This window comes from Mizuhopecten yessoensis, unplaced genomic scaffold (genome assembly GCF_002113885.1).
Source record: "Mizuhopecten yessoensis strain PY_sf001 unplaced genomic scaffold, ASM211388v2 scaffold6135_1, whole genome shotgun sequence".
Lineage (NCBI taxonomy): Eukaryota > Metazoa > Mollusca > Bivalvia > Pectinida > Pectinidae > Mizuhopecten > Mizuhopecten yessoensis.
Genome location: NW_018406397.1, coordinates 2,079,142 through 2,091,987, shown reverse-complemented (window position 1 = coordinate 2,091,987; position 12,846 = coordinate 2,079,142). Strand labels below are relative to the sequence as shown.

The 12,846-nt window shown below is 35.3% G+C and overlaps 1 protein-coding gene across 4 annotated transcripts in view; it reads left to right on the top strand.

Annotated features, from left to right (window-relative positions):
• Positions 1-12,846, top strand: part of LOC110451579 (sn1-specific diacylglycerol lipase alpha-like) — an 80,670-nt gene that overhangs the window by 19,371 nt on the left and 48,453 nt on the right. Inside the window, exons 4-5 of one of the 4 annotated variants that reach the window (XM_021499682.1) lie at positions 4,154-4,322; positions 6,354-6,392. In XM_021499682.1, coding sequence (XP_021355357.1) covers positions 4,154-4,322; positions 6,354-6,392 — 208 coding nt within the window. Of the gene's footprint in view, positions 1-4,153; positions 4,323-5,657; positions 5,747-6,353; positions 6,393-12,846 lie in introns of those variants that run through there. The other 3 variants (XM_021499681.1, XM_021499684.1, XM_021499683.1) reach the window with 3 other exon arrangements.

Sequence of the window (12,846 nt, the reverse complement as noted above, 5' to 3'; positions counted from 1 at the left end):
AAAATCACTTCATTGACCTATTGTCATATTGTTTACGGGCATAACATGAAATTTAAAAGTCACAGATTTGACCTACAGGTTGGAATGTAAGTCACATGATTTTTATGCCCCCCGGGGGGGGGGGGGGGGGGGAATAAAGTGTTTCCCATGTCCATCCCAGCCTGTCCCGACCCCATGCAATGTAAACACTTAGCAACTTCATTCTTTCATGGATTTTGGTTAAACTTTATGCCAAGGTCAAGTATGAGTATACTTTGGACATCGTTGTATGTCAGGGATCCGAGGTCAAGGCAAAGGTCACACTTGCTATATATAGAAAATCATCAACTGATTCAATTAAAACACTTAGCAACTTCATTCTTTCATGGATTTTGGTGAAACTTTATGCAAAGGTCAAGTATGAGTATACTTCGGACATTGTAGTGTTACAGGGTTCCAAGGTCAAGGCCAAGGTCACTGTTGCTATATATAGAAAATCATCAACTGATTCAATTAAAACACTTAGCAACTTCATTCTCTGACAGATTTTGGTCAAACTTTATACAAAGGTCAAGTATGAGTATACTTTGGACATCGTTGTCTTTCAGGGATCCGAGGTCAAGGCCAAGGTCACACTTGCTATATATAGAAAATCATCAACTGATTCAATTAAAACACTTAGCAACTTCATTCTTTCATGGATTTTGGTTAAACTTTATGCAAAGGTCAAGTATGAGTATACTTCGGACATTGTAGTGTTTCAGGGTTCCAAGGTCAAGGCCAAGGTCACTGTTGCTATATATAGAAAATCAGCTACTGATTCAATTTAATCACTTAGCAACTTCATTCAATATGTTATGGAGATGGTAATAACATACAGAAAAAACATATGAATATATTAAAATCAACTTTAAGTTTAGTACCTTGTGTGTGTTGTAACTTTTTATAGAACACTGAAACTAATTTCACATGGCAGGGGGCATTTATATCAAAGTCACAAAGGCAAATTAAAAGTTCAGATTGTAAGTCACGTACAGATTTGACCAACAGATCAGATTGTAAATATCAGCATACACAGTCATGGATGTAGTTAAAACATACATCTAAGTACAAATCAGATTGTACGTTACTTGGAAAACTTCAAGCTTTATTTTTTGTGACCATCGCATTCTCATAAGAATTGATGTCCTGCTGCTATGTGACCTTCACCTTCTAGTCATTATTACTGTCTGGCTTTCAAATGACCTTCACCTTCAGACCAATGTTCCTGTCCCTCAAATTTTATTTGTCATTTGAAATAACACATGATTTATTTATCAGAATCTGATGAAAATATGGTCTCTGTCATAAAGAATCAAATAGGAGAACATGTTGCTTGACCGGATACATTTCCTGGTTTGTCTTTATAATGTAAATATCAAGTGATTTGTCTATCTGACTTAGTTAATATTTGTCTATGAATAATGCTATAACAATTTCATAATTATAAATAGTAACATCTGAAGTTACTGTGTGAAGGAGAATTTGTGGTTACAATTTGAAAATTGTAACATATACAAATATTGAAATATCAGTCTCTTATGATTTTTTGCAAATGGAAATTGGTTTTGTGTCACAAGTAGACGGTATTCCAGTAAGTTAAGTACTGGTCTCCAAGGACATGAGCATCTGAAGGTTCTGCTATTTACTGAAGGCAGACAATAAAATTATAGACATTTTTTATGTGTAGCATGTGCAAAAAAGAAAGTTTACCATCAAATCAAAATCAATAGCGGTTTTCTTAATCAAACAAGAGTAGGATCAACAACCTAAGCTATTCCAGTAATCTCCCATAAGACTCACTGGATTCTAAATGTCAGGCTTTCCTGTTGTAGACAGAAGTCACCAAACTAGTTTTATTGACACCTAATTACTTGGACGGTGTCCTAGTTTGAATACAGTAACAAGGGACTCTAGAGAAAACTTGAGGTTTAGGTAATACATTCAAGGTCAAGGTCAAAGCTTCAGAAATTTTACTTGATGGTTGGATTTTCCATTTAATCCCGACTTAAGTTTTAAACTAACACTAAGTATTTGACATGTATTCCTGTCGTCTATCTCTTGTGAGAATTTGACTTTAATTGCTTCAAATTTGTTATCACCATACCTGGTGCAAATGCAAATTCAGTTTCCAATATTATTAGCTCACGTGCCCGAAGGGCTTCTGATTTTATGCCATGGTGCGACGTCTGTCGTCCGTCCGTCTGGTGTCTGTCAACTTTTCCTGTGAATGACTTCTTCTGAAGAATGGACAGGCCTAGAGTCATGATATTTGGATGCTATCTTTGTTGGTTAGAGACCAACAAAGTTTGAGAACAAGGGGGTCAAATATGTCAAACTTATCAAACGACTTTTTCTGAAAAATCAAAATGCATAGAATCATATTATTTCACTGGTTGCTTCTTTGGATTGAGCCCGACAATGTTTGCGAATGAAAATGACCTCAACCTACTTTCAAGATGACTGGGGCCAAATATGTCAAACACTTCAAATTACTTCTTCTGAATAATCTTAAGGCATAGAATAATAATATTTGGCTGGCAACTGTCACAGATGGAGCCCGACAAAGTTGGCTATTGAAAATTACCTCAACCTACTTTCAAGGTCACTGGGGTCAAATATAGCAAAAACTGCAAACGGCTTCTTTTGAAAAAGTGGAAGACATTGAGTAGTGATATTTAACAAGTAGCTTCCTTAGATGGAGCCCAACAAAGTTTGCGAATGAAAATGACCTTTACCTACTTCATCCTATAGCTTTATCTTTATCTAATTTGATATAGAGTATCCTTGGCCAAACATGATTCAATGTTGTAGAAACCATGCCCCCATCCCAATGGGGACAGGAGAATGGGACCCAATAAGGTTAGGGTGTTGCTGAGAGACAGAGTCAATATTTGGAAATATTTGTAGTACAGTTAAATATTTATTTAATATTTTGCTATGACTGCTTAAATATCCAGGTGAGCGATACAGGCCCTCTGGGCCTCTTGTTGCATAAGATTTAGTAGATATCCATGTTTACACCATACTATCATTCTGACCTCCACAATAATGTTTGTGGGAGAATCATGTACTGTTGTGGTATTATTGTTTTTATCTGGTACAAAATAGCACAAAAGGACTGCAGGTATGACTCTGTGCTGTTTTATTCTGCATGTACCAAAACTGTCAGATAGCAAGTGACAGCATATAAACTACAAACTGTTTGTTTTTTGTACCAGTACCGTCATGAATCAGAATGTTGTTATATTGAAATACATGTTATGCTATCTTTCTGTTTAAACAAACCAGGCAGGCACACAGAATAAACTTAACTGTACAACTAAGGCTTTTGAAACTCTTTTGCTCTTAGCTGTTTTACGCTGTTTCATGCAGTGCTGATGGTTTTGCTATACCACATGTTAGTGTAGGTTTTAGTGGATATATGCTACACATGTTTCTTGGCTTATGACATTGTTGTACATGTATCAGGGCTTCTAACATTGTTGTACATGCTGTGTTGTCATACAGTTGTTTCAAGATTTTTAGCATTGTTGTATAAATGCTTTAGGGCTTATGACAAAGCTGTGCATGTTTCAGTTATATACCCACCGACTCTAAATAAAAAAATATCTTATTTATCTGGGCTGATGGTATTGTCATACGATTGTTTTAGTACTTTTGACCTTGTTGTACATGCTTATGTCAGGGCTTATAGTATTGTTACACCTGTTTCAGGGCTTTTGGTGACACTGTTGTGCATGTTTTAAGTCTAATGGTATGTTATAATTTGTTATGCATGTTTCAGGTTTGATGGTAGGGTTTCAGTTTACCTCAATAGGGTATATGACCCCTAAAATGGCTTTTGACCCTCAAAATGTTAGAGGCTTGCTATATAAAGGGGTCAGAATTTGTGATTTATGCTTGAATTTACCCCCAAATGTTATGTCTTTCAAAAATGCTGTGATGGTATATATAATTGTTGTGCATGTTCCAAGTCTGATGGTATATGTATAAAATTGTTATGCATGTTTCAGGGCTTATGAAATTGCTGTGCACATTGTAAGGCTGATGGTATTGATATTGTGCATGTTGCAAGGCAATTGGTTTCATTTTACATATTGCAGGGTTGATGATATTGTTATATATATTACAGGGCTGATAGTGTGTAACTGGGTGATCATGCTGACCGTATTTGTATCCCTCTGGTGTACCTATGACATAGCGGGCAGGAAATGGGTCAAGATGAAACGCTACCAAGAAAGTATGAAGGAAAAGTCCTATCGAAATAAGCGGAATAGTGGACGACGGAATTGGAGACATCGGTAAGTGTTTCTATGTCTCAAGTGGTTGTATAAGGATATATGATAGAGATGTAGGCTTCAGATACAACTCTTTCAAAACATAAATTCAATTTGGTCATTAAATAAGGGATTTATACAATTGGCAATCCAGATTTGCTTTTCTGGAAGCTTCGGTAAAAACCGGTGTTGTCATGGCCATTTTTCATCATCCTTGAAATGGCGGTCTGCAACTCTGATTGGACCATAATGAAATGATATGTTAAACCTCATGTTTAAGCAGGGATGAAGAAGGGGATTCGAAGGGCTTATAGGAATAGGCTCTTTGAAATTGCTGTAGGGAGCAGAGTTCATTTTTAAGGATGGAAGTCCCTTGCCAGACTAAAATGAACACATGTGGTATTTCTTACACTTAAATTGTGCATTAATTTACTTTGAAAAAAAAAATCCTTTTTAAAAAATCAGATTAATTTGGGTACAGCATATAATACACAAAATGTACTATACAGTTCACCCATGGCCAAAACTACCTGATGTGTATAAGTTTTCAATATATCAGGGATGTCATATTGCTTTTTGGGAAAGACACGCATTGTGAGGAACAATTTTCTGGAACAAAAAACTCATTAATCAACTACAAAGATATATATATACATATATCCTCTTTTGTCATCTGTGCTTAGCAAAAGTTGTACAAAATTATCTAGAATCACGCATCCAGTTGTTTTGGCCTTGCTTATGCCTATTACATTATCGTTTGTCATGAAGCTATCGTAAGACAGGGTTTGGGTAGTGGTAATTGGTGTGGCAGACCGAGCATGTGATCCGTCAGAAATGTGGCTCCCCTGGTGAAGCATTAACACTGTATTGCATTTTGGCATGCATATATGATAAAGATCTCCCTTCATTGTATCATTTTCTTTGTTGGTCTTCCTATGGGATTTAGTGGAGCGAGTGCTAGCATGAAACAACAAATGCCACAATTTCATTTTTTTAGTAGTTTTACAGGTTATGTGATTTTTAATGCAGTTTTACAGATTACCTACTTCATTTGTATTTTGAATATTTATTTGATTTGATCTTAACCTGGCAAAAAAGGAAAACTATGGTTATCCCACATCATGGGGCGTCTGTTTGTCTACGAGTCTTCTTGAAGTTTCACCATTTAAATGAGATTTTAACAATGCTTTTTAATGCATAAAAAATGTTTGACCATGACAAAAAATATATAATTGTACAACTGGTGGCATAGATGGTTGCTTGTTACCATTTATCAATGAACTTTTTTGTCAGGTCTGGTGAAGATGATTCAGTTTATCCTGGTATTACCCTGGTAATTGTCTTTATTTTGTTTTACAGGCAAACATAATTTTGTTTAGTTCTGATCAAAATTGGCCTTTTTTTCTCAGGAGTAGTCGACTTATGTCTCCTTATCACAGCTTAAGGAGGTAACTTCTTGACATTTTATTTGCTGCTTGTTATTTCAATTAACCTTGCTTTCAGTACAAAGTTCAAACACTTAAAACCTTTTCTCTTCAGAGATCATTTCTGTTAACTTACTTAATTAAAATTTCCTGAAAAGTTTGCTTAGAAATATTCAAAAAATAAAAATTAGTGTACCAGGTAAGTATGTGCTATATATTAACTAACAGTAAATTAAACCTTATTAGTCTAAGCACATCCATTTCAATGATTTCAAGAAAGTGCCATATTAAAACGATTATTTTGGGATTAACCTATTCTCCCCTGAAGACACATTTGAACTCTTCCAATTCAAAGGCTGGAGTAATTCATTATAAGATTTCAGGGGTGAATGAGTTAACAAACTTTTTCTTGAATTATGGAGTTCATTTTTGAAGATTTATATGTAAATGCTATTTATGAAAAAAACAGTTTGATAAAAAGACCATTTTAATGAGCTGAGAATTCATAACAAAAGTATTTCTTCAAAGAGAAAAAAGAAAGACTTGTTTGAACTACAACTGAAATTCATGCCTATGCATATCAGCCATGCCATCCTTATATGTTTGCTAACCACTAACTTCATGTGCTCAGCCTAATCATCCATGAACCTAGTCCTTCTCTCCTTGGAAAGTAAGTATATATAACACATTTGTGTTGTCCATCACTCACACTTGTTTATAAAGCATTTCATTAATTTTGTTTTGATCCTCAATTTTTTCTTATTATATGTTCCCTTTGTAGGAAAAAACGTCATCTATTATTGAACCTTAACAATATCCATGTGTTCTTTATGAATGAGTACAAGTCATATTTCATTAAGTAGGGTGATGAAATATAGACATTTTGTAGAATAATTATATTACTGCTGTGAAGTTTCCACATTAATCATGATTAGTTGCCACTTAATTTCATGGAATCAAGATCTCAAAGATAAAGTGGTGTGTGTTATCAGAGTGTTATCAGAGTGTTTATCAGAGTGTTATCAGAGTGTTTATAAGAGTGTTATCAGAGTGTTATCAGAGTGTATCAGAGTGTTATCAGAGTGTTATCAGAGTGTTATCAGTGCATTCTGTACTGTTGATCGATCAGACAACAGGAAGTGATGTATTTCACTGTGGAGTCATGCCCACGCACTTTGAGATTTGATAAGATATTTAAGAAATGAGAAGTAACAAGCACTTTTCTTTCCATCAAAAAAAATTCAAGTTAGGTTAAAAAAAATCAGGCTCTCTTCCATAGTAAATTGCTTTTTTTTATATCTTAAGTCAAAATGGATTTGTTTCCTGACCTGTTGATCTGTTAATATTTGATTGTGTGTTTAATGACACTATATTGCACTCAAGTTTGAATATGCTCAGATATGTTTGTCAACCTACTAACAGCCTCAATATATGAATTTCTGCTGTATGATTTTGTAGCCATCACTCTTAATTGAAGGGGCACCGTCATTCACTGGGTGTTACTGTGATATAATATAACAGATCAAGCCTCCTGTCACAGGTTTTCAAAATATGGAAATATATGCCACATCTGGTGTGAACATGATTTAAATACAAAAAAAATCACCAGGTAAAGGCAGCTTACAGTGTGCAGCACTAATCTCGCTCTCACTGAGGCATCAGCTGTGTGTTTATAGACACAGTACAGTCTGCGTCATACCAGGGTAAATGTAGCATTTATATTGACACCGTTGTTTGAAGCATGGTAAACACTGCTATTATGTCGACTGATCATGTGGAGGATTACATCTGTTGATCTAGCAAACACCCAGTGAATAACATATCTTTTGAATTTTCAACTAACATATTTATATAACTTTTCAACATTATTATTAATTTTCTGTTAAAATTTTCTTACATTCTTTTGATTTTGTTCCTTAAAATAGTTACCATATTCAAGAAAACATTTAAGATCAAAACCATATTTAAGAAAACATTTAAGATCAAAACCTTATTTAAGAAAACATTTAAGATCAAATTATAAAAAGTCTTTACTATACTTGTCAAAGTTGTATTTCTGTATGAGTGTCAGCTAACAGCTGTGTCATCTCACAGCCAAAGGTACCTGTTATAATCCTAGGATCAGGCATGGGGATGAAATTCATCAATTTAACTTCATATGCTAGGCAGAGAAACATATGCACAAAAACCTTGTTTCATAAAATCCATTCATAAAATCTAGATACAAGATGAAAGGATGGGCTTAATAAATCAAAGCATGAGCTTAATTTGACTTGAGTAAGATATGGTATGTTTGATTCCTGGCATTTCATTACTTATCAGCTAATGGACAACCATTTACCCCCGGTAAGGTTAATTGAGGTACTGAAACTGGCCAGAAAAAATTGAAAATAAAATATTACTCTATAGACCTGACTATTAATTATTTTGATGAACATATTGTTATCATGGTAGCTGAAAGTTATGTCAGATAGAATTATATACAAAAATTCTCAAAATAAAATTCAATTAAGAATTATCTGAATAAAATCAATTAATTCTTTTTAATGTTTGAAATGATTTCAGTTGCATTAAAAAATACTTGAAAGATACATGATCAAATGCTCATAATATGTAGTGAATTATCCCATAGTAACTTTCCATTCATTGATTTAGGTATTCAATCTTTAATGAATAGGTGACACAGCTGTGAGGGATATATAATATGCATCAATAGCTGGAATAACACATTTTCTTTTCTTTGTATGTCAGCTTGGAGTGTTGCTCTGTAATGTTTCACGAATAAAGCTCATTTCATAATAATATGACATATATTAACTATAAAAAAGGGAAAGGTATGGCACAGTGAACATTTTTTTGATTGTATTTATTTACAAATTTGTATTTGCCTAAGTGGATGCTTCAAAATTCATATTTGCCTCGAAGGCTTCACCATCACCAGCTGACACTTGTACGAACATAAGAGCAACAAACCCCTTTAACCATATAACACCATCTGTAATATTAATTATGGATTGGATTTATGCCGCCGATTGCCAATAATGAATTCCAGCATTGATTGCTCATCAACAGCTGTTGATAAATGAGTGTATTGTATGCGTCACACCTTTGAAGGTAACTCAGGTACATTTCCTGTGGCGACTCCATTACTCCCACAAATTATGGAAAGCTCACTCTCAAGCGGTAATGTGTAGAACCATATAACTGTATCACAAGCTGTTGAAAATATGAAGCTTAACATTTTTTTGTTGAAGATTTTTCTTGGAGAATTCATTAAGCTAAATGTAAAGATGGAGTTCCTTGTTCTGTTGTTTTTGTTTTTTTGTTTGTTGAATGGAATGTAACAAACTAACATCAATCAATCTACCCCATCTTTTGGTACATCAATAATTCTATATAGAGATCACAGACTGATGATTTTCTGAATCACCTTTTTTGATAATTTCCTAAAAATAACTATCCCAGGAGGATTGGAATTCATGAAGCAACAATAATGAATATCCCTTGCGTAAAAGAATCTTAATAAATATTTGTGAGATATTTGAAATCAGTATCGATTCTTCCCTTTATTAGCTCACCTGGCACGAAGTGCCAAGTGAGCTTATGCCGTGACGCGTCCAGCGTCAATATTTTACTTTAAACAGCTTCTTCTTAATAACCGAAAGGCCTAGGGTGATGATATTTGGCCAGAAAATTAATGACCTTCACCCATTTTCAAGGTCACTGGGGTCAAATATGTTAAAAACTTCAAACATCTTCTTCTCGATAACCAAACTGCCCAGGGAGATGATATTTGGCCAGTAGCATGCTTGGGTGAAGGGCTACCAAGTTTGTTCAAATGAATGACCTTCAATTATATTCAAGGTGACAGGGGTCAATTGTCTTAAAAAAACTTTAAACAACTTCTTCTGAATAACCAAAATGCCCAGGGTGATGATATTTGGCCAGTAGCATGCTGAGATGAAGGGCTACAAAGTTTGTTCAAATGAATGACCTTCACCCATATTCAAGGTCACAGGGGTCAAATATGTTAAAAACTTTAAACAACTTCTTCTGAATAACCAAAATGCCCAGGGTGATGATATTTGGCCAGTAGCATGCTGAGATGAAGGGCTACAAAGTTTGTTCAAATGAATGACCTTCACCCATATTCAAGGTCACAGGGGTCAAATATGTTAAAAACTTTAAACAACTTCTTCTGAATAACCAAAATGCCCAGGGTGATGATATTTAGTCAGTAGCATACTAGGATCAAGGGCTACCAAGTTTGTTTAAATGTATGACCTTGAATCATATTCAAGGTCACAAGGAGCAAATATGTTCAAAATATTCAAAGAACTTGTTCTGAATAACCAAAAGGCTCAGGATGTTGATATTTAGTCAGTAGCATGCTTGGATCAAGGACTACTATGTTTGTTAAAGTGAATGACTTTGACTTATATTCAAGGTCACAGGGGTCAAATTTGTTTAAAATCTTTAAACGACCTCTTCTGAATAACCATGGGTCCCAGGATGTTGATACTTTTCAAGTTGCATCCTGAGATGAAAGGCTATAAAATTTGTTCAACATAATGACTTAATTTGCCTGTAGCTTTATTTTAGATCACTTTTAAGGTTACAGGTGTGAGATTTATACCTGGTGAGCGATGCAGGCCCATTTGGCCTCTTGTTTTATGTTTTGGATTACAGTTGGTGTATCACTTATAAAAAAAGGACAAGAGAGCTTGTGCCATGGTGCAGTGTCTGTTGTCCATCTATCTGTTATCAACTTTGAATTTGAAACACAACTAGCTCAGAATGACCGTGTAGATTTTGACTAAATTTGGGCTGGATCATTGGCGAGCTAAGTGGACTCAACATTGCATAAACAGAGAGTGGCCTACATGAAGGTAAATTATGAAATTCCCTACTCCTTCATGTAAAGTAATTTGAACCAAATTTGGTCTGGAGCATCCTTGGGCCGAGAGGACCGATAATGTGTAAACATAGGATTTGACCTTCCTTCCGCAAAGCAAAGAAATGAAACCTGAAAGGGGACATGGAAAGAAGTCTTCTAGATTCTACTTTTTCATTACCAAAGGGATTTTAATCCTCCTCAATGAGCCAGGGGGACTCAATGTTAAAAGAAGATTCTGGCCCCTAGGGACCAGAGGGGTGAAGTCCCAACAGAGGAAACTTTCATGTACAGTTATCTTCATGAATATATCAGATCCCCATTATATACACCGTACATAGTTGGCATGAAGAGACAAATACATTCATGCTACATGGATTGACTCATGGGTTTGGCCCTGTCTCTGGGAATTAAAATAGTCCTTGGGACCTATCATGAATGTTTCAGATTGCAACCCTATAAATGGATGAACAAACTTAAGCTTAGCCCCAGGGAACTATGTTCCTGGGTCATATCAGGGTAACTCTTTAGATCCCTACTTAGAGTATAGCCATAACAATTGCTTATCATGAAGAAACAAACACAATCATTTACTGCCAGGTTTAGATTTTGTGTCTTGACCCATAGCCCTGGTCCGATATATTGGCTAATCATTATAACCATATATGCAAATCTCAACCAGTTTTGCTTTGAAGCATCTTTTGAGACATTGAAATCAATTGGTGTACATGTATTTTAAGTTAAAGTGTATCTCCCCTTGGGACTGAGGGTTGAGACTCAAATGAAGCAACCCTGGCATTTAAGTCCTTAACTCATTGACCCCTGAAGTTTCGTAATGAACTATTCCAACCTTTTGAATTGGAAGGGTTCAAAAGTGTCTTCAGGGGTGAATGAGATAAAGCCTACTCCTAACTAGTTGGAATATATTTCAATCAGAGTTGGTATTAAGCTTCCTTTACTCACTATGGAATGTTTGTGTAATAAAGCAAGGATATTGCCCCATTCCTCCTATCCCACTGGCCCTGAGAGGCAGAGCTGGAAATGATGAAATATATGCAATATTACTTTAGTGATAATAGTCTCCAATGATTGCACCGATAGGTGAATGATACAGGCCCTCAAGGTCTCTTGTTACAATTGGACCTTTAATAACAAAAAATGATAGAAAAGTTAAGACTTGGTCAGGAATGTAGGTCTTTGATGGAATGCTCACTGTGATTACTCTTAAGGAAACTAATATAGTTTGATATTTTTTTCCCCACAAACAAGGATATACAGTCTTAAAACAATGGTAATTACATTCCAACAAATGCGACATTTTGGCATAAACTGAAATGTAAAGCAAGTCCTCATTATACTGGCACCATTTGGCCAGCAAAATTCTGGCATTATAGAGTTTAAAGAGTTGGGTTATAGAGAAAACTGATAAGAAATAAGGAAAAGGGGACATTTAAATATGTTGGCCTAAGTGAAGTGGCAAAATGAAATAAACATTTTCAATTTGAAGTGTAAAACTAATAGCACCTGTTGCAACAACGTAACATCATAGTCAGTAGGCTGAGTTGACTAGATTATGGTCAGACCTTCAGAGCAGTGGATTGCTCAGTCTGTTTTCCTGAGGCACTACACACTAAACGTAGGCTTGATATCTAGACGTTTATTGTGTCTTGACTGAAAGGTTTTGTGGTGAGGCATTAACGTTGAACATCCATTTCCTCTGTCTTTAGATTAGACTGGTCAAGTCTAGAAGTTCAAGTTCTGGTTGATGATATTCCACTTCCTCCAATATTGCTCCACTTTCTCCAATATTGCTCCACTTCCTCCAATATTGCTCCAGTAAACTTTACGAGCGATAAGTCTTTGAACTGGAATGGCCCCCGTGGTCAAAATATCCAGCGTCAAATGTCATTATTTGCATATGCATATAGTATCCTTTGCTGTGACGTCTTTTTTCGATACAAAATTCATGGCGATCTGTGGACAGTTGAGTGGGCAGACATCGTCTGTCTGGTCAACACAACCAATTTAGGTCAATAAAGATACTGGATCTGTCATATCCCTCTGATGGCTCGGTATACTTGTACTGAACACTCGACACAGAAAGTCATTACAGTATCCAATCTAATAAAACCCTTTTCAGGTTCAAAATTTTACTACAGGAATATTTTTATCATTAATGTTGTAATCACAAATGTATTGATAGAGTCTATAAGATTAATTCTTGATTAAA